General features: G+C 38.4%; 2 protein-coding genes across 2 annotated transcripts in view; both read left to right on the forward strand.

The window, feature by feature from the left end:
- Nucleotides 1-6,603, forward strand: part of LOC138001067 (probable 2-ketogluconate reductase) — an 8,164-nt gene extending 1,561 nt beyond the window's left edge. Inside the window, exons 3-6 of the mRNA XM_068847735.1 lie at nt 825-957; nt 1,496-1,657; nt 2,299-2,444; nt 5,243-6,603. Of these exons, the coding sequence (XP_068703836.1) occupies nt 825-957; nt 1,496-1,657; nt 2,299-2,444; nt 5,243-5,596 (795 nt within the window). The 3' untranslated portion in view covers nt 5,597-6,603. The remainder of the gene's footprint in view (nt 1-824; nt 958-1,495; nt 1,658-2,298; nt 2,445-5,242) is intronic.
- Nucleotides 1-25,044, forward strand: part of LOC138001068 (uncharacterized) — a 424,432-nt gene that overhangs the window by 347,121 nt on the left and 52,267 nt on the right. The window contains exon 13 of the mRNA XM_068847736.1: nt 21,830-23,238. The gene's annotated coding sequence lies outside the window, so the exon portion shown is untranslated. The remainder of the gene's footprint in view (nt 1-21,829; nt 23,239-25,044) is intronic.

A 25,044-nucleotide genomic window follows, 5' to 3' on the forward strand; every position in this document is an offset into this window, starting at 1 on the left:
CAGGGAAGCAAACGAAAAACCAGAAAAACATGTTATCACTCTCCAGACCTTTGAACGGTAACGTTTTACCTGTATAACTAAATTCTGCCTGCTATAAATAAGTATTATTTTACTGTTATGATGAAAATGTTAAATTCTGCTTTTTAAAAACTTTTTGTGTTTGGAACTTGAATTTCCCAGGACAGAGAAAAAAATACGGAAACAGACTGTTTCTTTAGTAATGGTCCGCACTGTTAAATCCCAACCAAAAACCAGCCAATGAAAGTGCTCCATTTAGCCTGAAAATTGCTTGCCATGTAATAATAACGGACATTTCTAAACAACGAAACACCGAAATACCGAAACAGCAAAATGAAACACTAAAATGTCATGTATGACTACACCATACATTGAATACTACCCGTCAAAGGTTGGATATTTTGAGATTAAACATCGTTTTAGGCCTAACTACACCTAAAAAGTTATTGCTTCTAATCTCATTCTTAATTTGAATCCTAATCTTAATCTCAATGAATTAGGAGCAATAATGTTTTAGGTCTAATTATGCCTAAAACAATATTTAATTTCAAATCCATCCTTTGTTGGTTAGTATTCAATAAATGGTGGGGTCACAGATGGTGTTTTGGTGCTTCGTTTCACTGTTTCTCTGTTTCGATTTGCTGTTTTGTGGTTTAGTAATGCCCATGGTAGAGCATCCTTAGCAGTTAAATCAGAAGTTTTAAGGTGCAACTCCTGGTAGAAAGACCACAGTTTTTTGTGCTTTTCTATGACATAACAGAACACCTCCTCATTTAAAGCTTTTTGTTGTGTTTTTTGTAAAAAAGACTATTGGTTATGATCCACTTGTCCCTGCCGATGAAGCTGCTAAATTTAATATTGAGTGGATGGAGTTGGATCAGTTGTGGCCAAAAGCAGACTACATTACTGTGCACACACCACTCATTCCACAGACAAGAGGTTAGTGTTGTTTGGTGGCGTACTACATTATGGGAAAGAAGGGATAGTGCAGTGGCAGTAGATCTCTCCTCCCACCAATGTGCCTCAGGTTCTCGTATCGTAGAGGTGATGCTTGTCACGTGAGTAGCTCTTGTGTGGCTTATTGGTCGTGCATGAACAAACTACAGTGTATAGATACGTTGTAGATAATGAACTTTGGATATGCTTGGTTATCAGTCTGTCTTTGTTTTGGCTGTGACAATGTTGATACTCTAAGTGGGCTGAATTTGTGTTTGTGCTTGACCATGCCCTGAGGGTTTTTCACCAAGTATCCTATAGTTTAGCCACCTCAACAAAACCAGTGTGTACTTAATTAATGATAGGGCTAGCTTGTTATGTCCATGTCATTAATAAATGAGGAGTGTTTTTATTGCTATTACAATGTGTTTAGGTTCCTCTAATCATTAGGTAAAGCTGATTAAATCTCTATTCCTTGTTAAATTTAATTTGCTGAATTTTGACCATTATATATAGTTAGCGTTTTTATGTTTGTTTGTAGGTCTTCTGGGAGATAAGACCTTTCCACTCTGTAAAAAGGGTGTTTATGTAGTGAATTGTGCCCGTGGTGGTATTATTGACGAGGCTTCGTTGTTGAATGCTCTGGAGTCTGGCCAGTGTGCAGGAGCTGGTCTTGATGTGTTTGAAACTGAACCTCCAACAGGTGGTTAAGAATTTATTGAATTAAAAAGCTCTTCCAGATTGCCTTGAAAACATTTGAATTTTAAAGTACATGGATTGAATTCTTGAGAAGTATTTGAAATGGGAGGCAATAGTCTCAAAAGACCTGGAGATTTTAATAAAACTTGGCAATTGAAGTGACATGTCCACTTTATAGGTGAACAAAACTCTGGACAAGTCACAGGAGAAAGTCGAGGGCTCAGGGAAATACTGTCCTAAGGAGCTATTATTAAATCATTTTACCAGATTTTGGCCATGCAGAAAACAATACATGAATGGTGCTTAAGTTATGAAATGATTTATCCTTAGTGAAGATGGGTACGTGTAGTTAAAGTTCTGGGCCCGGTTGTTCGAAAGCCGATAAACGCTAATCCCAGATTAAAAAATAACCAAGGAGTTTATTTCTCTACTCCCGAATATTGTACAACGCTGATATTTGGCAAAATTTTACATTAGAGGAAGTCAATCTTGAAAACCAAAAATATTCAAAAGAAACTTACACTGAAAAGTTGAAAAAATTAAACCAAAGTTTACGCTAATCCTGGATTAAGTTAATCGGCTTTTGAACAACCGGGCCTTGGTGCTGAATCTTAAGTATTCTGTGCAACTTTTTTTCTGCTACAGGAGTGTCAGCTCAGTTAGTTCAACACCCAAATATAATAGCTTGTCCTCATCTTGGTGCCAGTACTGTTGAGGCACAGACCAGAGTTGCAAAGGAAATTGCTGAACAATTTGTTGATGCTGTTAAGGGAAAGTCCCTCTTTGGTGTGGTAAGTAATAGCTGATTGGTTGAGACAAATTAGTAATTGCCCTTAGCAAAATTACTTTCATGATTTTTTTTTAGTAAATGTTTTTTGGCAAGGCTGGTGATATTGCTTTCAAATTGGCGTTGTTGTAAAAAAAATTCATTCAATACAATACAATACATACTTAATTGACTGCTCCCCATAGGGGCTTTTCAGGGCCAATGAAACACAATCAACGAAACAACAGAACACAACAACTACAACTGTTAAGAATCTCAACTGGCCGGAGACAAACCAGTTGGCTATTTACAAGTGCACCTAGGAAGTTGAACCAGGGACTACCAGGATCAAATTCAATGAGTGGTCAGAGCGGGTCTTGAACCCGGGGTTTCCGTCAAACTTCAAAACACTAAAATATGTCTTTGCATCAATCAACACCAAAAAAATAATGGTGTAGTTTTGTTGCCAAGAGCCATTGAAGTGCATAGAAGCTATTCTTTGTTATTTGCATTCATGGATGGAGAGGGTGGAAATGTATTGAAACTTGAAAAAAATGGCCTGTTTTTTCAAGTTTGGAGATTGTGTCTGTGGAAAGTAGCCAAAAATGAAATACAAATAGCTCTTTGTGCAATAAATAAAATTATATTTCCTATATTGTCAGTGGGTTGTCAGGAATGTTGTGCGTGTGAGCTTAAGTACTAATTTAGATTTTTACCCAGTTTTGACCTAAAACAGCAAATTTAGTGTGACAGTGCCCATTTTAATGACTTCCTACAAAATTGTGCAACGGTGTGTGTTTTTTGACCCTCCTAATAAAATAAAATTTATGGACTCTGATAATTTCTGCAACTTCTGCAAGGGTTACTTCTGCAAGGGATGAAGTTTGTTGGTCTTACCTGTAAATGATGTAACGAGTAACCACTGATATTGCATGGCTTAGTGTTAATGCTTTATTTAGATGTCCTAATGATCTGGATTATGTACGTGTCATTGCATATATAGGATTAAAATGAAACTAGTGTAAATGAAATGAATAGTAAGAGACAGGAAGAGTTAAAACCTGACCATATGAAGGAAATGAAACAGAAGACAGGCTGTGGAGAGGGAGGGGTTGGGGGCTACCACACCCCCCCCCCCCCCCTCCACTTTTTTCCAACTTTGTCGTTTTCTCATAAGTCTCTCCTTCCTCCCCTCACACTTCCGTGATCTGTACCAAAAGCTAGCTCCCACTTTCAAACGTACTCCATGGCCTCTGGATGAGTAGCGTTGTTTTGCTTTCACCTTTTGCATCGTGTATGACTTTCACCTTTGTCGCTTTCGTTCCAGTATGAAAGCTCTGTGAATATAGACAGATTTTAAGTTACATCCTTCCCTTTTTTTTTGCAGACAATTCCGACCTTCGTATTTCATCATTTGGTGCATTTACACCTCCTCAGTTGAATTTGATGATGAAATTGTTGTTACTCAAAACCTATAGAATGATTAGAAAAACTGTCGTGATGAAACAGGTCTAAAACACTTAAAATTAAAATTTTCAAATGTGCTGTGATTCATGCAATTGAAGCAGTCTTGATAAGTTAAGCTTGCCATGTGCTTCAAATCAAGCCGTAGCACTGAACAGATTGTTAATTATTTTGTTGATGAGTTAAGGTCAGATTTTAAGTTAATTTCAAAAGAATATTTTTTTCAAAATGAGAGTAATTGGTCTAATCAACATAAATACAAAAGAATGAACACTGTGAAGGTCGTCCGAAATTCTAAATGAGGGGCTGTTACCATGCTCCTGCTCAAATTCATTGCATTAATAACACTTTGTAATCATCTTCCAATGCAGTTTGCTTGTGTTTTTGTACTTGAAAGTGGCTTGACATTTTCTTATAATTTACATGAAGGTATTTTAACTGCCTTATGAAAATACCACTCTGTCTTCCTATTGTTTTCACCTACTGTCGTACATGTATATTCAGGGATAAAATGCCTTAGGCCAAAAAAATCAAACTGAAAGAAAATTCCTTGTTGTTTTAGTCTAATTTGAGTACAAGCTAGTTGAAAAAGAAAACAGGATGATGTTCTCAGTATGAGAAAATGACACCATCACCACCACTACTGTCGTTGTCATTATCATGTGAATAGGAGAACAATAGCAGCTTCTCGATTAGTTCCCTGAACTATCTAGGTGTTCCGAACTTTCACACAATAATAATAATCGTAACAATGATTGTTGTATTTTAGCTATAGATCTTTGATTACGTTGGTTTTAGATCTTGAAATTGTCGTAATATGAATTCTCTTTAATATTTCTGAAATTGACTTGACTCGACTTGACTTGCAAAACACAAGGAAAAGGCTACAAGCAGAAATAAAGGTATTTTTAAGCATAACCAAAAAGCAACTTGAAGTTTTACAAAATTATTGTTTACAGTTCATAAGTCAACTCCACTCTTATTATTATTATTATTATTATTATTATTGTTATTATTATTATTATTATTATCTTGTTATTACGAATCCCTGGAATAGTTGAACTTGAGCTGCTTACTTCCCTGAAAACAATATTTTTTCAGCTAACAGAAATCGAATGGTGTTTTGAAATGTTTTACTTTTTTTCTTTTAGAAGTTAACTTTGTAAATAGGATTTTGATATTTAGCACCGTTGTCTGTATATAGGCTTTTTATGAGTATTAAAATGTTTATTCATACCAAAAAATATATATATTATTATTATTATTATTATTATTATTATTATTATTATTATTATTATTATTAAGTAATTTCCACTCTCTGCCATGTACCTGATCCTTCTTTCCCCTTCTTTACTTTCCTTTAGGTTTCGTCAAGTCACAGTGACGCTGTATGGACTTCCTTACATCAATGCAATATCAGTAACTGTCCATGGTGATGGAAAAGATAGCTCCATCTCTGGGACAGTAATTGGGATTGGTGTACCTGTGTTAATCAAATTTAACAGTCTTGTGTTCAGTGGAGGAGTCCCTCTGTCAGGAAACCTGTGCTTTGTCAGTGGAAAGCCAGGCAATGCCTTGCCTGATTTTGTATCTAAATTTGGTGACAATGGTACCATTAATCATGTCCATGTTGCAGGAGGTGGATCTGAGGGCATCGTTGTTGTTAACACTTCATCTAAGATTTCAGTGGATTATCCATGCCTAGCTCTGTAGAAGTAAATCAGGTTCAACACTCGGGCACTGATCATTTGAGAACAGTAGTTTGCCTGAAACTTGGCTGAAACTTCATGTATTTTAACTGACACTAGTAGCTAAACTGGAATGGATGGTATGATCTAATTTGACTTCAGATAAGATTTAGAATATGGTTTGAGCTGTATTGGGCTTGTTTGGGAGTGAACAAATGTTGGTAAACAAATAGATTCTATCCATATAAAAGGACAAAATGGATGGAACTAGAGGTATTGACCTTGCTTATTTTCACCCTCCCTTGCTGTCTTGGGGAGTAAATTATTGAAAAGAGTACAGTGCAATCAGATGGGGCTGAAAGAAAGTAATAAACAATATTATTCACCAAAGTGGAGGTGAAAAGTGGTGGATCATGGCAAGGTAAATATTCACCACTTTCACCAATACTGAGGTAGTTTAAACCACGCAAGTTGAATAAAAAGCGAGCCATGAAACTACTTTATTTTTGTAAAATGTGGTTGGAAATTCCAAATCTCACATGCTGGCTACTCAGGTAAATAGTACTTGGCTAATCACCTCTGAGTTAGCCGATCAGTGCACGCAGAGAGCACCATTCACTTGTGTAGTATATACTAAATGGTGTTATCAACTGTGTAAACAGCTGAGTACAGCTCTAATAGTTTTAGGGAAAGATTGGGGCTGCTGGATACTCATTTAATACATATGCAGTAGTAATTATCATCATTTTATCCTCAAGGCCATTAAAAATCCCGATTAAAGTTCTGAATAAGCCAGATGTTGTAGTAATTATTTTTTCCCACCTGGTTCCTCTTTAAGTTAATTTTTTTTCTGTTTAACAATTTTTTTATTTGAGAAGAGTGCCCAATGACTCATTGACCATCCATAAATTTGAAGAGAGTCTGGCTTGAGAATAGAGACCTCAGGGCAGCAGAACTCAGACATTCTGGGTGTCTTGAAAAACATGGGTGCAAAAAAAAACTTGTTGGGAGTCTTAAAAGTAATAATATGGATGACAATAAATAATGATGACAATATTTTAATAATGAACAGGAAGAAATTGTTGATCATCAAAGGAATAATATGCAACATTTACTAGGTAAGCAAGAAAAGACATCTTTAATACTGAGAAGTATCTATTTGGATTTAAGACCAAGCATAGAGACCACATCCTTACTGCAGCTGTATATTATAATTCAAGTCAATGTTATAGTTGGCCTTTTATTAGGTTATCGTGAGCAACTTTCCACTTACTTATGTAGAGTAAGGATTGTGGGTGGTTGAGGGTTGATGAAATAATGTCAGAAATAGGTCCTTGAATACTGGAATAAAAAAAGTATTTGTGCAGTATTATAGTATTAATGTTTTTTTTAAACAAGAGTTAATTAACGATAAGTACTGACTATTTTCCCAATCCCATAATGCAATACGTTTTGCTGGGTTCTTTACATAAAAACAATAGAAGTTATTTACTCTTGAGACTATCATGCTTCAGTGCACTGAATATCCATTGTTTTAGTGCAAATAACCCCCTAAAATGACGGTGGGTCTAAAACACAGGTCACATTCCACAGGTCACTCATTTCAGGTCATTTGTTTTACCTTTTGGAAAGTAACCCTAACGCTCAATTTGGCTAAACCTAGGCTTAAGGGGGCTTTTAGGCCTAAATTGAACTGTATTATGGGGGGAGCAGCAGACTATTTGCCTATCTACAAGCACAGCCAAGGAAATTGAACTGGGATCAAGTGACCAGAAACAACTCCAGTTTTAGGTCAGAGCGTGACTTAACCATTTTATTCCCACAATCGAAACATTCATTCTCCCAACTTGTACCGTAGAGTTCTTTGTTGGTATTCATGAGAATTCAAGATAACACCTATTAAGCTGATAATAATCTTCATTCCCAATATCTTTCTGAATGTCATTTCATTGAAATTGTAAAGAGAATTTACATACCAATCACTCCTGGCAGTCAAAGGGTTAATTTAATGTGCTTTGTTTTGATTTACAGTCTCCCCAATTGCACAGAAAAGAATGCGGGGATCAAGGCCAAAAAAAAAATAATCACTTATCCTTTGATTTATCGTCGTCATTTTGTTTAAGAAGTGGATTTTTAATTCTTGTCAGCTTGTTAAGCTTTGTTAGGATTCCCGTGTTGACTGATGAAATCGAAAGGAGCTGAGGTAGTATGGGTGTCCTGTGTGTTTAGAAAGCCACACCCTGAATCCCTGAAGCCGGAAGTGTGCGCCATCTTTAATGAAGTTGGTGGTTATACATGTATCTCGAAGTGACTGACTTTTTGGTGGAGGTAAGGCTTGCGGCGACGTGATTTGTCACATTTCCTCCCAAACATTTACGAAGAGGGCTCTGGGAACTTGCGTACTTATCGTTAATTTGCGCTTTCTGGATCAGTTATATTTCATGGAACTGTGCTATTCTGTGGTATGACACGTATTTTGGTGCGTGGCCTTCACTTAACAGGTAACTTAATTTGCTACCTTATAGACACTGGAAGCAATGTTGTACCCTATGTTAGTGTTATATGCAAACCCACTTCCATTTTGTACATGTGGCGTCTATTAAATGAAATGAAATGAAACTTTTTGCAACACAGAATTCAAACAGTTGAACGCTGATTTACATTGAAGCTGTGTAAATTAAAACTAAAAATGTGCCTAAAACAGGCCTTCTGACAGGGTGCGGGAGAGAAATTAAAATTGTGCGCTATTTTGGAGGCCAATTGTGCGAGAAAAAAAGTCAATTGTGCGGGAAATTGTGCGGGATTGCACAATCTTGCAAACATCGTGTTCTCCTTGTCTACCTTTTCTTTAACCATATCAACGTGAAATTCCTGCTGTAATGGCTGACTTATCTCTACATTTTACTTCGAATGATTTTTATATTATTGACTGAAGTTTAGAACCTAATCGAGCACATTGGGGTAATCACACAAAATGCGAATGGTCATATTCTTTACTTCTCTAGCCTGTGTACAGACCGCCCCTCCCCTCAAAAAAAAAAAAATCGGAGAGGAACGGTCTGTGATTTACCGTTAGTAATCGTGTTCCGGAATAATTTTGCATGCATTATTTAGTAATCTACGCTGACCAAAATTTGCGTGGCTCATATTTCGTTTGGAGCTAAATTCTCAAAATGGTGGTCAATGAGGTAGATTTCAAACGTGCATCGAAGAGCGTCTCCGATAGTTTTAGATACCTTGGCTTTATAGCATAGAAGCACTCTTTAAAGGAGATGATGTATTTGCAAGTCTTCCAACCAGGTACGGCTCTGATCTTCAAGACAGCACAGATCGTTGCCGATGAGCTGTTATTTTCCTCGGTGTCTACATTCTCAAATCTTCCATGGCATCACGCTTTGTAGATTGTACTTGAGAATGGCTAGGCTGGTTGGGATTACATTGACTGGTAAGGAATAGCTGGAGACGTTTTAGAGTGGACAATATTTTGAATAGTGCTATATTCACCTCGTGAAGAGCGCTTTCGTTTCTTTTGCGCTGACAATTCCTACAAATGTACGTCGAATCGATTTCCACTTTACACTCCATAGATAACAATTCCGCTCGTACTTTAAAAGAAAAACCTCTTTAACAATCAAAAATATTTTTATTTGTATTTTGTACCGTGCTCAAAGTACACACGAACGAACCACGAACGGTGGTTCTCACGGTGTTGATGTGGAGAAATAAAAATAAAAGCCAATCAAAACTCGTTGTTTCAATGATGTAATGATCGATGGGTAATAACCAATCAAATCATTTTCCACATATTCCAGGAAAAATCACGTGGTATGGAACACGATTATCAACGGTAAATCACAGACCGTTCCTCTCCGATATTTTTTTGAGGGGAGGGGTGGTCTGTACACAGGCTATACTTCTCTAGAGTGGGTCGTCTGCTAACCAGGGTCCCTCACCTCCATGTGAACACACTTCATGCCCAGGATTTTGCATATCCTGGTCAGGAAAATAGATTAAAACATTACAGGAAATTCATGTATTTTGGTTTTGATTTCAGATTTTACAGCTTAAACGGGGACATAGTTTTTTTATGCTGTTAGCTTAACCCTTTAAGCCCCGAGGGGTTCCCCATTGACGAGTAAAATTGTCTGGCGTTAGACAGAGTAAAATCCCTAAGTGCCATTTGGCACTATCGGGGCTGAAAGGGTTAAACGGGGACATAGTTTTTTTATGCTGTTAGCTTAAAGCACATTTGGATGGTATATTTTATATGCCTCATTTGGTTGTGTTTCAACACGCCTCGTTCATATCTATGTCTTGAAAGTGTTAAATGTATTGAAGTACAATACTTCTATTTTCAGAAAAAAGGAAGTTGAAGAAAGAAGTTGAAAGACACCGTTAAGGAAGGTGAGATTAAAAATGGGAAATAGCTTGGAACAGTACAGAGCAACTATAGGGACACATTTTATATTCTTATCGTCCAGACATTACCAGTTGTGTATGACAGGAAAAATTTGGAGTACAATCCTGTTGTTATTTTATATGGAAGCAATTTATTTACCAACTTTAAAGGTTGTTGTTCAGAATTATAACATGATGAGATTCAATCGTCTTTGGTTGACCCAAATCTATCTCTATCAGTTCTACATACCTGAATTAATTCAGCTAGCAAATGATATAGAAGTCAATCCTGGACCAGAAATATCTACTGACAGTCTAAATTTGGAAGACCCAAATAAAAAGAACTATTTTTTTATTGAACCTTGGAATACTGAATGTCAGGCATTTTGGTGTTCTGCTCTGGATTTGCCACTGCTTGTCAAACACAAAAATTGTTCAGAAATGGTCAAACCGTTGGAAAAGCCTTCCAAACTGTATCGAATACTAGGTGATGGCAATTGCTTATTCCGTGCCCTTTCTTATGCAATAACTGGGAGACAAAATTATCACAGCTTAGTCAGAGAAAAGATAGTTTAACATATCAGACATAAGGAGCATGCATTACTTGCTCACATGAATGGCAGTGTGAATGAATATTTGGCCCGCACAGGAATGACAAATCAACATGTTTGGGGAACAGATATTCATTTACATTTTATGCATTTCTTTTACTCAAATCAGCTCATAAAACCAATTCAGACTCCTTTTCATTCAGACAGTACCAACTATCACACCTCCTGGGTACATTTGTCGGTTTGTCATACCTTCCTGCCTAAACCTAGAATTAGTTCAGTACTAAATTGCATTGTTGAAAATTAACCTCTGTTTTGCTTGTACTGAGGTCTCGGTCCGGTTACTCAAAGCACGAATAGCACTAACCTAAGGTCAATGGTTTTGTTCAGAGTCAAGTTAACCCACTTTTCAACAATTAGATCCTGGCAACTAGATAGAAGAAACATTTGTACCCCTGACCACCCCTTTCCCATGCAATTAAAAGTTGCTGCACAGCAGCAGCCCTCGTGATTTCTAGAACGCAACATAGATTTCAAACCATTGCGAAACATGCTACAACTGCTGGAAAAGACGCTGCACAAAAGCACAACAAAAAGTGGTCTGCTTTCAATCTCAATCCCTTTCGCCATCCATTACACGTCAGCATTCACTACCAATAGGTAGACTAGTTTTATGTTTGTTGAAGCAATCGAATGTGCTAAACAAAACCACTCGAGGAAATTGCCCCAGAAAACCTAGCGAGCCTCTAATGTACGTCATGTATACCTACATAGTCTGTATCAGTCACTAATTGTGTAACCCAATCAACGAGTTGTTCGCTGAAAGCGTAGAAATGCTAGAGTGTTTTCAAGGTAAATAGTCTGAAAATAGCCTAAGTATATTCTAGATCTCCTGATACTCAATAGAAAAACGCTTTTTGATTAAAATTTTGAGTAGATAAGTCCGTATTGTGCGGTATTTTGCAAATTTTCCCGAATTGTGCAGAATTGTGCGGGTTTTACCGAATTGTGCTGTTCCGCACCCACGCACCCTGTCAGAAGGCCTGCTAAAAGTGTACCTAAGAACCTATATTTAATAATAAGTACAATAAGTTACAGTGTCAAAAACTAATTATACCTCTAAAATATAAGTAACATCTCATGCTATCTAATTAGGAGAATAATGTACTCCTATAATTATTCACAAAATTATTAATAGATTGAGAGCGTTTGATTGAAATGTCAAGATGCATACAGTTTATACAGTTTGGCAGCTGAATAAGAAAATGATCTCAAACGAGATTGAGATGAAATGCTTGACATACGAATATCACAGGGTCTTCAAGTATTATGGTCATGGATAAATTTATTTAATTAAGATAAGAAGGGAAATAGCCATTTAAGCACTTAAAAACAGACAAGCATTCATGCAACTGCCAATGGAGTGTTTTCCTATGATGTCACCGCGGCCATATTGGTGTACCCAACTAATTCTCTGGGAATTAAGCTCTATTTTCCTTAATTATCATGCAAAGGTTTTCTTTTGTTTTGATGGAAAAGCAAGATTACTGATCATATGAGTGAAAACACTAGATACAAACAGAGTATAAAGTGGGCACTGTGCTTTTGCAATCTAAGAGGTTTTTCAAAGCAAGACAGTCTATGTGGCTGTGCCAATTCCGTAATCCAAGATACTTCATAGTAACTGTGATTTCAAGTACCGTAAATCCTCTATTAAGCCCCCCCCCCCCCCCTCTCCCCCTCCCCCAATCCCTTATTCTTCACAAAAAAATTAACGATTAACGTGGACTGATCAGTTATGATTTTTAGGCTGGAAGTTCACATTGTTTTTGGTCTTCGGCGGCATGACCTCCAACTTCATATGCTTAACTTTCTCAATTTTGCGCTCTAGTTTGCCAGTGACTTTAATTGTACAATGCGTAAGTCTACTCTGTCTCATACCACGGTATTTTTGCTACAGGTGATGTATTTCGCTAAAATTAATTAAATAAACCCCCCTTCTCTTTTAACACCCCCCCCCCCCCCCCCTCAAAAGTGCTTGAAAAAAATAAGCCCCCCGCGGGCTTAATAGAGGATTTACGGTACTTGCCCGGACAGTAATAACTGGCTTTTAAGGAAGTTTCCAAAGAGCAGAATGAACAGAATGGCTATCCTTGCCAGCATAAAACAGAGCAGTATCGTTGGCATAAAGAATCAGTTTACATTGATAGACATTAAGGGAAAGATCGTCAACAAATACAGGAAAAAGAAGCGGTCCTAAAATAGAACCCTGGGGCACACCCAGAGAAAGATCTAAACGGCCAGGTATAGTACCACTAAGTGAGACAACCTGCAATCTATTCTGTAGATAGTTAGCAAACCAGTCCAAAGCAGGCCCTCCGATACCAACCTTAGCAAGCTTTGTGTTAAGTTAAGAGTGGTTGATCAAATCGAAAGCTTTACTAATGTCTAAAAACACAGCTCCCGTTACATTGCCTTTGTCAATATTCGTCAATATAATATAGTTGCTAACATCCAAAAGAGCAGAGCTAGTGGAATGGCTTTGTCTGAATCCAGATTGGTATGGTGAGAATAAGTTGTTAATAGTAAGATGACCATAAACTTGCTTGTGGGCTGCCTGTTCAAAAATCTTCATTACCATGGGAAGCACAGAAATGGGTCTTAAATTACTAGGATCAGACAATGATTTATCTAAAGGAGTCGCTGTACTACGAAATCACCGATCAGTGGAACAGGCCCAAATTACTGAGTCACTGCCCCGCCCACTCTAATTAAACATTTTAATGAAATTCCTTTCCCATGGGCTTCAAGGCCCACCTTTAACCCAATCATAGAGCTGCGAAAAGCAATGCAAATTTCCATAACAAAAACAAATGGTGGAAAAGGTGTGCCTTTAAGGTGTACTGGAACGACCGTAGCAATGGAAAAATATGCTTTCAAAATATTTAGCTCTGTTTTCCCTGGCAATCACAGAAAAACTTCCACGGAAGAAACCTGTAGTGAAGTCTCTCTCTTTTCCAACAATGTCTTGTATAATCTTCATTCTCAAGTCTTCTCCGAGAGCTTTTCCATAGTTATAGAGCCGTCCACATGCGATCAGTTATGCCAATGCCTCTAAAAAATTTGAACTATTTACAAGTGAAAGTGGGTGGGACAGAGACATGTAAATTCCCGCCAATTTTACAGATCGGTGATTTTCGTAGTAGCACATTTCCATTAATTGAGAATTTGACAAGAATGCAAAGAGCGGTTAAAGACATAAGTCAACGGGGAGGCAAGAACATTTACACCAACTTTCAGGAAACTACAGGATTTACTTAAATGCAGTGAATACAACCCCTTACGTACAAATTCAGTAGATATATCGTTAAAACTAAAATCAGGAGCATCTTAGATATCATCTGGTATATCAGGAAAGTTTGTAACTTGTACACACAGTACATAGTGTTGATTGTAATTATGTTCTAAAAACAGCTGTTGAAGTATGTTTTTGAAAGGATAGTAAGATCAAATAAACTTAATTAGCCTTAATTGTACTGATAAAGTACTGGATATTTGCATTATTTCCTTTAGCTATGCATCCAATCCAGGAAACAGTTCAATAGATCTGATAAACATTTGCAACGGTCCTATAGGCAGTCTAAGGATTTAATGTGTTTGTTCCAAGGTCTTGCAACAAAGCTGCAAAACGAAATTTCATTAGTGAAGGGATGGATGTTTTGAAGGGATCATCAGCCGAATAAAAAAAATGAATGTCTTTTAGTTCTCACTTTTGATAATATTAGTTTTTGCAATCCTGTATAAATTTATTAGCTAATGAAGGAATACATGTAGTCTTGCAAGTGTGTGTTTGGTTTTTCCGATAATTGTAGTTTTGACAATTTGATTGGTCAAGTCTAATGTTAACATAATTTAAGGTAATTCTTGAGCTATTTCTATATATATTTGTATAAATGGCTCTTGCATTTTTGTGTATAATAATGTGCTATGAAGTAATTTTCTAACAAGGTAATTTTAAACTATTTTTAAGATATTAATTATCATTGTGAGACTCTGTGTTCATGTTTTTTATCAGTCAGCAACATGATGCTCCTGATTTCTATTTCAGCTGCATTTCAGGGAGCCTTGAAACAGGAAGCCAAAGTGTTACATGATTTGTTTATACAGTGTAATGCCATTTTATAGGTAAGCAGGTTAGTTAAGCTGAACTTACTGTGTTAACCTCAAGCACACAATTGTTTTAAGTTCATGCAGTCACTAAGCTTGAAAATTTTGAAAAATGTAACAAAAAGCTTGTTTAAAAGTTGATGTAGAGGGAACAAAAGAGCAAGCTTCCTCTTAGCAGTCTCACCTTGTTTTTCCTGCTAGCCCCTAACATCTTTCATTCTTGTGCCAATATTCCATCCTTCCCACAATGTAAATGTCTGGATAAGGTTCCAATGGGTTAAAAATTCTGCATGACTCGATTGTGTGCCTTGTCATTCCCTATTGTTTTTCTGCATTGGCATACATCTTTGAAGTTTTGTAGTCACTTGTAAATCAAGGCAGTTTATTTTATAAGTATACACCTTATTCCAAAATGGCCACCATTTAAATATTTTAATTGTTTTTATTCAAATAAGCCCTTGATGCCTCGTTCTTAAGCTTAAAATTCAAAAGAATATTTTATCTTGAACGAGGCAACAAGGGCCAATTTGTATCCGCATAAATCAGCGGCCATTTTGGAATAAGGTGTATTAGCTAAAGGAAATCCTTGATTTCTTAGCTTTTTGTTGTGATGAATCGTACGCACTGCAGTTACACTCCTTAATTAAAGATAGTAGCTGCTGGTAATTTTAATCACTCATTTAATCAGTCCTTGGTGATGACTCAATGGAAACCAATTGGGCAATAATTATTGATTACCGTAATATTATTGTTCTTCTCCATTCAGATACAATGTAAAAAATCGTTAGTTTGGATTACAATGGCCACACCTGGTCCCTTGGCCAGCTCTGAGGAGAAGACAAATGGAGCTAAGCTCAGTCGACTTATCATTGATGGTGGAACAACTGTACTGAGAAATGTTTTTGACACTCATCACCCTCCTGCAAAGTTAGCAGCTGATCTTAATGCCTGCTATTCCATCCTTAACAACCTTTTACGGAGGAGAATTCTCAATAGGCAGCAGTGGGACAAGCTGTTCCCTGGTGATGGAGCTGCTCCTGATTCTAACACATTTGATATAACTCTACTTTTCCTCCTTCTGACCAACATTTGTGGACTTACCCCACCCCACAAAGGATGGCATCACGAACCTCCCCCAACTGACACCTCTCATGAGGCAAACCTCGCTCGCATTAAGTTTTTCCGTAATCAAGTGTATGGGCATGTGACAACAACTGGTGTGGATGTACCAACATTCAATACTCTGTGGAAGGAAATAAGTGCTGTTTTAGTGTCTCTTGGTTTAAGTCAGCCAGAGATTGATCGATTAAAGGCAGAGCGGTGTGGGGAGGAGGATTATCTTGATGCCTTACGGGACTGGGCAGAGAGTGAAAGGGATCTTAAGTCCAGGATTGACGACGTACATCGAATTGTTACTGAAATCCATGAGACACAACACAACACCGATCAGGAGGATAAAATCCGAAAGAAACTTGCAAGGGTTGACACCCAACAGGATGTCAGAGATTATGGAAAGAGATACTTAGAAGGAACCCGTGAGTCTTTCTTTGCTGAAATCAACAGCTGGTTGGATGATGAAAGCTCTCCAAATCGTGTCTTGGTGCTCAGTGGAAATGCAGGGATGGGGAAATCTGTCATCGCTGCTGAGATGTGCAGAAGAATGCAAGAAGCTGGCAGATTGGCAGGAAGCCATTTTTGTCACCATGACAGAGCACGCCACAGGAATCCCAAGGTGATGATGCAGTCTTTAGCTTGTCACCTCTCGTGCTGTATTCCAGAGTACAAGAAAGCTCTTGTGGAACAGTTCTCTGGAAATCTAGGAGTAGAGATCAACGACATGGAAGTGATAGATCTATTTGATTTGCTTTTTTTAGAACCTCTGAACAGGGTAGCAGATCCAGGCTTTACATCTCTTGTGGTAATAGATGCTTTAGATGAAAGTGAATACCAAGGGCGAAATGATCTTCTTGACATAATATCCAGTTTCTTCAAGAATCTGCCACTTTGGCTTCGATTTTTTGTGACGACGCGACCTGAAGTTAACATTTGGGACAGCCTGAAAGATTTGCAACCACTGGTACTGGAGTCAAAAGATGAAGACAACTTGAAGGACATTCGTTTTTACTTTGAACAGAGTCTAAGCGATTTATTACAATTTGAAATGCCCGAGCTTGTCTTAGATGATCTTGTGAAAAAGTCAGAGGGAGTATTTCTGTGTGCGCAGTTTTTGGTAGATTTTATTAGGACTAATTGTTCAATCGTTCTTACCTTGGAACAACTGGAGAAGACCCTTCCGTCGGGCATCTCGTCTGTTTACCAGTCGTATTTCCAACGGCTTGAAGAAAACTTGTGTAAGGAACTGAACATAACTGAAGAGCAATTTCTTTGTTTTCTGAGTGCAATTGCAGCTGCAAGGGAACCACTGCCGTTGGGTTTTGTTCCCAAATTGTTGTGCATGAAGTCGTCTTCCATGACTGTTATGCGAAAGGCGAGCAAAGCCATTGCCATTGTGTCATCACTCCTTCCTGTTCACGAAGACCGCGTTCATTTCTTTCATAAATCAGCCAAGGACTGGTTGACAGACAAGTTACGCTACAAGCGGCACATTTTCAGTGTGGAGAAAATGGAAGGCCATAAGATCCTTTCTACTCTTTGCTGTAACGAATTTGACGAGTTAAAGAGAAAAGGTGTTAGCAACTCGCAATCCTTCACTGACACTACAAGGTATGCCTTGGAACATGGTGTTCAGCACATGCTACAGCTAGACCAGGACATGAAGTTAAGCATTGAACAAGTTATTGGAAACTATGTGTTAGATCCTGAGCTTTTGTATGCAAAGATTTGTGTGAACATATCAGCAGCCACAGAAGATGTCGTTTGTGTAATGAATCACGGTGGTTTGAAAACGACATCTACCAAATGTCAAGAAACCCTTTCGTCATTATTGACTTTTTTAAAGAAGCGCCGCCTAATCTTACAGGAATATCCGTTTACTATCTTCCAAAGTCTGTTGAATGAGGGAAGTATAGTAAACTAGCTTCTGACTCCCGCCAGCTTCTGGAGACCAAGTATACCGATAGGCCTTACATGGAGTTCCTAAGAAAAAATGACTCCCTAGAAGATGTTCAAGCTGTGTTTTATTGTTTTTCACGGGTGGCTTGTTTCGATGTGTCTCCCAGCTCAGAATTCATGGTGTGTGAATGCTTCGATGGATCCATTCAGTTGTGGTCACTTGCTTCTGGTAACCTCGAATGGAAGCGTTATGTCAAACCAAAATACTATGATTCGTTATTTCGCAGATTCAGAATCATCAATACCGATGATGCATACCAACCAGCAGATTTTGAAAGGTCATCCGTGTTTGGTTTTTACCGTTCAGTGGTGTTTCATCCCAGCAAGGATGTCATCTTGCCAGGGGAGCTAAGCCATTCGTTTTCCTTTAATGGCGACTTGAAGCCGCTTTTTCCTACCAGTAAGTGCAGTTTTTCTGTCTGTTCAATATGCGACGACGAGATGTTAAGTGATTATCCACACGATGCAAAATGTCTTGTGGTGTGGAATCTAAACGATGGCAAGGAGATTAATCGTTTCTACACAGATAAGGATATTTTATCTTTTGCGATGTCCCGAGATGGAAAGCTCGTGGCTGTTTCCCATTCAACGGGCTCAGTTTGTTTAGTTGACAGGGAAAGTGGTTTTTTAACTCTGGCAGAGGCATCTTTGGAGTCTGTGTGTGGAATGATCACATTCTCACCGGACAGTCGATTTCTTTTTTGTTTACATTTAACACGAAGTAGCGTCAAAATGTTTTGTTTAGGAGTCACTGAGGGGCCTGAGCATCACTATTCGATGGACGTTGTTGATGTTCCTAGTTGTAATTCCGTTGAGTTAGAATCCCATGGAATCGGTGGCTTTTTGTTAGGAGATCCTGTGAGTTTGCGGGATCCCCCCTATCTTCGTTCTATCTTAGAGCTTGATAGGGATTCTCTTTTAAAGAGCAATTATCGGTCGTTAGGTTGCATTGCAATGGATTATCGAAATCCACCAACGAAGAACCCAGAATTCCAATGTGTCAACGACTGTCTCCTATTCTCGTTAACCGGCGAGAGTGTTTATGCGAAAGTCATGGTTTTGAACGGATGGCGGCACAATCCGACACGAATTGTGGCTTGGGACGTTTTAAATGGGGAAGTCAAGGGACAGAAAGAGTTTGAGAGTCACATTATGCGTGATTTTGTAGCTTTAAAAGAAGGCATTTTGATTGCAACGAAGATCACTCTTGAACTGTGGAACTTTGATTTGTCAGTCTGCATGCGACGATGGATGTTTGGCGCGGATGCTCTCTTTCCTATTTCAGATGATCAGGCGGCATGCATAACATTTGAAATGCGAGGTGGGATCATTTTGGATGTTGTTGGTGGAGAGATTGTGGAAACATTTAAACTGCCTCCCGGGAAATTGCTTGCTTGGCACAAGGACCTCCAGCTTTTTGCCTCCACTGATGGTGGGGAAATTGAACTGAAGCAACTTGGTAAAACCGAACCGCGGTGGCGTTTCTTCCTGGGTCCCACATCTTTATTCAATTTTAATGAGACAGCATCATTTTCACCCGAGGGTCAATTTATTTTGATAAACGCGCATAAGTACGTTGTCGATACAATTTCTGGTAAAGTGCGTCTTAAATTGAGTGATGACCTCTCTGGCGTTTGTAAATTCATCAGTGACGAGGAGGTTGTTTCTCTGACGTCCTATTACGCACATGGCTGTCTCCTTAAGCTGTTCAACGTAAGGTCTGGAGATCTTCATGCTGTAATGGATTTTTGGCACAATCTGCCCGACTGTTTGGCAACATTTTCTAGATCGAGTCTCATTGCCATTGGTTCAGATCAAGGGTTAGAAATTATCAAAGTAAAATACCCGGGAGAAGAGACCCTCAGCAGTGAGGCAAAAAAGTAAGTTTTTCTTTTTTAATACACATAATCTTTTTTTATCACTTACGGGACAAAATTACTGAATGCTGATTGGCTGAGACGTAGGTCATTTTTTTCTTAATCACGAGGACAATTTTGGTAATCAAGAAGGGGGCATCATTACGTGATCCTGATTGGTTAACAGTTGCTCATCCAGAGCAAGTAAAGTTACAAGAGAATCCTCTTCCAGAATAAACTACTTTTTTGTGCACTTATCAAATACATTTTAAGCGCTATTTCTATTGACAGCAACGACTTATTGAATTGAACTTTAACTGAATGGGAGCGTGTTGATTCTCATTTGTCGCGGCACGGACGGGCTTTCCCCAATAACTTTGCCCTTTATGTGATAAACATGTAATCGCTATGTTCCCTCGTGCAATTAAGGATTAATTTCACTTGTATTTTCAAAGTTTTTCAAATCGCCCTCGTCATTTTGCGACTCGGGCAATTTTGTGAAAACTTTGAAACTGCGCGTGAAGTTAATCCTTAATTGCCATCGGACCCATGCGATTACATGTTTATCACATAAAGGACAAAGTTATTGAGGGAAGCCCGTTCCGTGCCGCGACAAACTAAAGGTAAAATACCCGGGAAAGGAGACACTCTGCACTGAGGGTAAAAAGTAAGGTAGCAATTGATTGTATAAAAGACAACCTTTTTTTAAATGCATGTTATCTTTCAAATACTGTATCCACTATCGTGGCCAGCAGTACCATGCGCGAATACTGCTCGGCAAATGACCACACGACCCGCCGATATCACAAGATATTCTGCGTGTACTTCGAGCTAGCCCATATAAAGAGTATAAACCATTATCAATCTATTGTGATTGCTTAGAAGTGTTTGTTATTCCCATATATGGTGATACGGGTGTGCATGACGGGGTTGAGTAGTTTGCTTGTGGGCTCATTCTCGCACCCCTTAATTAGGGCGCGGGGTTCTGTATCCAATTTCCGCTCTTAATACTTAACATTCTGTGGACAAGAGCCGCTAAAATGGTTTTTAAATATTGCTGACCCCGTTGATGGGCGAAACATTTTTAGTAAATCCGGTTAATGACAGATATAAAACAATTTAAAGCAAGGTGGACACGAAGTAACACCAACTACGCGGTCAGGGCAGTACCTTCGGCATGCGCACAACGATAATATGACACCAGGAGCGGCAGCGATGGACAGCTGTCTCGGTCTTGTTAGGCATCGTCAACATAGCAATGCTGTAATGACAGAGATAACGATGGCCTCCTCTATACAGGGCCGGGATGGGGCTGTTTTTTTGAAATATGAAAAGCTCCTAGTTTTGCGAAGAGCAAGAAAACAAAAATGACATGTGACCGCTAACTGTTGCTTTAGCAAGGACGACGACTGTTACGAGAACGTTGTCTAAAAACATTATTTCCCGTTATTGTAATAATTTTGCTGTTTGTCCAAGTAGCTCTACATGGAAAGTGAAAGTTAACATTCCAGGAAGAAAATTGGTAAGAACTGGTGGATATTTAGAGAGACGTCCTCACGTAACCTCAAATTTGATCAGTTCTTGTCGTTGTCAGGGTTAGAACGGCGGAGATATGTAGGCAGTGTTTTCACGAGCGATTTTTCAGGTCACTTAGCGACTGACAACCGAAAATTCCGTGAAAACAGTTCCTTTCCGAACTCGCTTAAAGTTAAGTGACTCGCAAATTTCAATAAAATTGACAGCGACTGTCGTGAAGACACGGCCGTACACACTGAAATGGAAAACGCACGTGCATGGCGTGCAGATGTTTTGTTTTTTTCTCATTTGAGCTATTGTTTTGTGGCGTTCTCGTAGTCGTCGTCGTCGCCGTCGTCCTTGCCAAGCTCCGTAGTATATGGAGGCCCGAATTGCTGACAACGGTGGGCAACTCTTTGCATTGTGGGATCGTTCACTGCGGGTTACAATTTTAGCAAAACGCAAATCTCAGCTTGACGTTTGCCGTTGACCGCCAACGCGATTCTACATCTCTCTTTTGCGCATGCGTTCGCTGAAAACAAAAGCAATAGGCAGAGTTTTAAGTCTATTAGGCTTAAGTTTTCTATTCGACTCCAAACTCTATTCTTAAAACGTAACCTTCTGTAAATCTGCCTAGTTTGATTAATTGAAATGCAATAAAGGATTGATCGATCAGTTGATTAATTTGTTTGCCCGCAGGCGCGAGCTTCAGGAGTGAGTGTTGATTGAGTCTTGTGAGCTGAAGAAACAAGAGCTGACCATTGGACAAGGTTTCCTGCATTTTCAGGACAAACACAAGTGAACTTTGTGAAACTTGTATATATTCTTAACTGTGTTAGACTGGCAGAGCTGTACAGTTTTTCTCGATTTGTAGTTGATGAGCATGAATTTTCAAACTTGGTTGTCATGACCTTTTGAGTAAGTATAGGAGACTTTTAGCAGACGAAAGGTGCAACAGTACACACAACGTTTCTCGCATTGAGTATGTTACAGTGTTTTTTACGATATAGGTTGCGGTCGATTGGCGACGAAAGTCATTCTATTTACGATTAGAACTGTGGATAAATGTTTTTTTTTAATCAGTCAGGGTCTTTTTTTGGTGCCTTGAGTAAATAAAGTTGTATTTTAAAATGTACGTTTCATCCTAAAATCTCTTGCTATCTAATTCTTGTATGTGAAGTTTTGCCGTTGGAAACTTTGCAAGTGTTTTAAATGCATTTTATTCGAATGTGTATCCGGCCTGGTATGAAGTTACATTTATCTACATGTTTTGAAGACGTTTAGTTAAACACGGTTTTAAAGTGTTTTCTTTTTAACTCATGAATACTGAGTTTTGTCGACTATAAATTTAGCACAGATCAAGCAATGAATTGAAACTTACCCGAATCACATGTAACAGCCAGTTCTACATTTTTCTGTGACTTATTTTCATTTTGTTAAGCCCAGGTTAATTAAACATGTCTTGTTGGTGTTAATGGCGTATTAGTTTGAAATTTGTGACTTCGTTTTTTTCCAGTCATCATTATTTTTTTGTTCTTATTTTTTCCTAAGGTTGGCATGAGAGTTATTAAGGCGTGTCTCAGGTCCTTTGGTTGTTTTTCATGTTACGCTTACGCGAAATAGATATAACTGTGAGAGTGGTATAATCTACTATGTTTATATAAAGGAAAGTTATATGTATTTCGCGTAAGCGTAAAAACAATAAGCCGTCGGCTCTACCTGTGGTCACGGACCTGTTTAACACTTCCTTCTCGAGAGCATGTTTTCCAAAGGACAAGAAGAAGTGGTTGCGCATCCAAAGGAGGGAGACCATGAGGTTCTTAGTAATAAACGCCCCATCTCTCTGTCCCCTGTGATGTCTAAGGAACAATTGGCGTATGAACAGTTTGTGGAGTTTCTAACAACCAACAACATGCTCTCAAGTAATCAGGGCCCGGTTGTTCCAAAGCCGATTAACTTAATCCAGGATTACTTAAACTTTGGTTTCATTTTTTCAACTTTTTGGTGAAAGTTTCTTTTGCTTATTTTTGTTTTTCGAGATTGACTTCCTCTAATTTGCCGAATATCAGCGTTGAACAGCATTTGGGAGTAGAGAAATAAATTCTTTGGTAAGTTTTTAATCTGGGATTAGCATTAATCGGTTTTTGAACAACCGGGCGCAGAGCGGTATTAGCAAAAGCCATTCAACTCAAACGTTAGGGATACTTTTCACCAGTCATCTATATAAGGCAATTGATGAGGGAAATGTGACCGCTGTGCTGATGTTGGACCTTATAGCAAGGGCTTTGACAGTATTGATCATCAGATACTGTTTGCGAAACTACGGAACCTCAATGTATCGGATTCAACTTTGACTTGTTTTCAAAGTTACCTGTCTGGCAAAACTCAACGCGTGCAAGTCCATAGCTCTCTCTCGAGTTCTCTTACGGTTAGCCGTGGTGTACCACAGGGGTCAATACTTGGGCCCTTGCTTTCCAACCTGTACATCAATGACTTACCATCAGTCTGCCACATTTGTAGCGTCGAATCTTATGTAGCTGATTCAAAGCTTTACATCTCACTTTCTAAAGAGGATGTTCATAGAGGACTTGAAGACCTTCGACAGGATTTGAATCGAGTTGCTTCCTGGTGCTGCGAAAACTGACTCCTGCGCTTGGCTCCAAAAAAATGCTGTCGCAAACATCTATCCCGTTTTTAACATTTTAAGGAAATGAACTGCCTGTTGTTGACTCAGTGAAAGACCTTGGTGTGATAGTAGATAAGCACCTATCCCGGCTTTCATGAGCACACCACTACTTTGGCAAGTGAACTGATACAGATAGCCAAACTAGCAATAATCAGCAGAATTCGTCACTTGTTTGATAAATCTATTCTTTTGATTGTTATAAACTCTCGCTTTTACTAAGTTATTTTATTGTTCACCCTTATGGTCAGGTACTAGTAAATCTAACATTTCTGAACTTCAACATGTTCAGAACTTTGCAAGCCCGTTTGTTATCCGGGAAGAAGAAATATGAACACATAACACCTATTCTCAAAGAGTTGAAGCTGCTTTCAGTACAAGAGGCTTTTAGATTTCGAGAGGCCGTTCAGACATTCGAATCTATGAATAATCAGGCACATACAGTAGCTATTTGGTAAATATGTTTGACTCAGTTCAGAAGAGGTCCCATGTTCATAGCTATAACAATAAGGACACAAACGATCATAATATTCCTAAGTGCCGCACAGCGCTTGCCCAAAAGTCGTTCCAGTATCGCAGCGCAGACAAGTGGAATTCGTCGCCACGAGAGTTGCGCAATCTCTATAGTTTGAGTGTTTTTAAACGTAGTCTGAGAAGTCATCTCAGTAGTGACTGATTAGTTAATTAATCATTTCATATATTATGGATAGGTTTTTTACCTCAGTAGGTATTATTTATTGTAAGGTATTGTAGACTAGTATCGATTAGTTTAACATTGTAAGTTAGGTCGGAAGATCCCCGTACGAGAGCCCTAATAGAGTTATTTGTATATCCTGTGTGACCTACAATAGGTTGTTTGTTTTAGTCCAAGTTAAAGTGATTTTATGTATTCCCCTGACAGCCTCGATTAGCTCTGCTGTTTACGGGCAAAGGAGGACATCGTAATTCATTGCGTTCTTTATAATTGATTGTAATTGGAACTATAGTATAATGATTGTAATTGTAATAAAAGTCAAGTTAAGATGCTGATCATCGCAGTTATTAATTAACGTTACTTGAACAATAACGAAAGGAAAGTCTGAATTTTTCAGGCTTTCCTTCCGTTACTGCTCAAGTAACGTTAACTAAATAACTGCGATGATCAGCATCTTAACTTGATTCATCTCTCCGCAGTTCAAATAGGTATGGCTTTCATATATATTAACTTTCGTCATATTTGTAATACTAAAAA

Source organism: Montipora foliosa, chromosome 4, assembly GCF_036669935.1.
Source record: "Montipora foliosa isolate CH-2021 chromosome 4, ASM3666993v2, whole genome shotgun sequence".
In the NCBI taxonomy this organism is placed as follows: Eukaryota; Metazoa; Cnidaria; class Anthozoa; order Scleractinia; family Acroporidae; genus Montipora; species Montipora foliosa.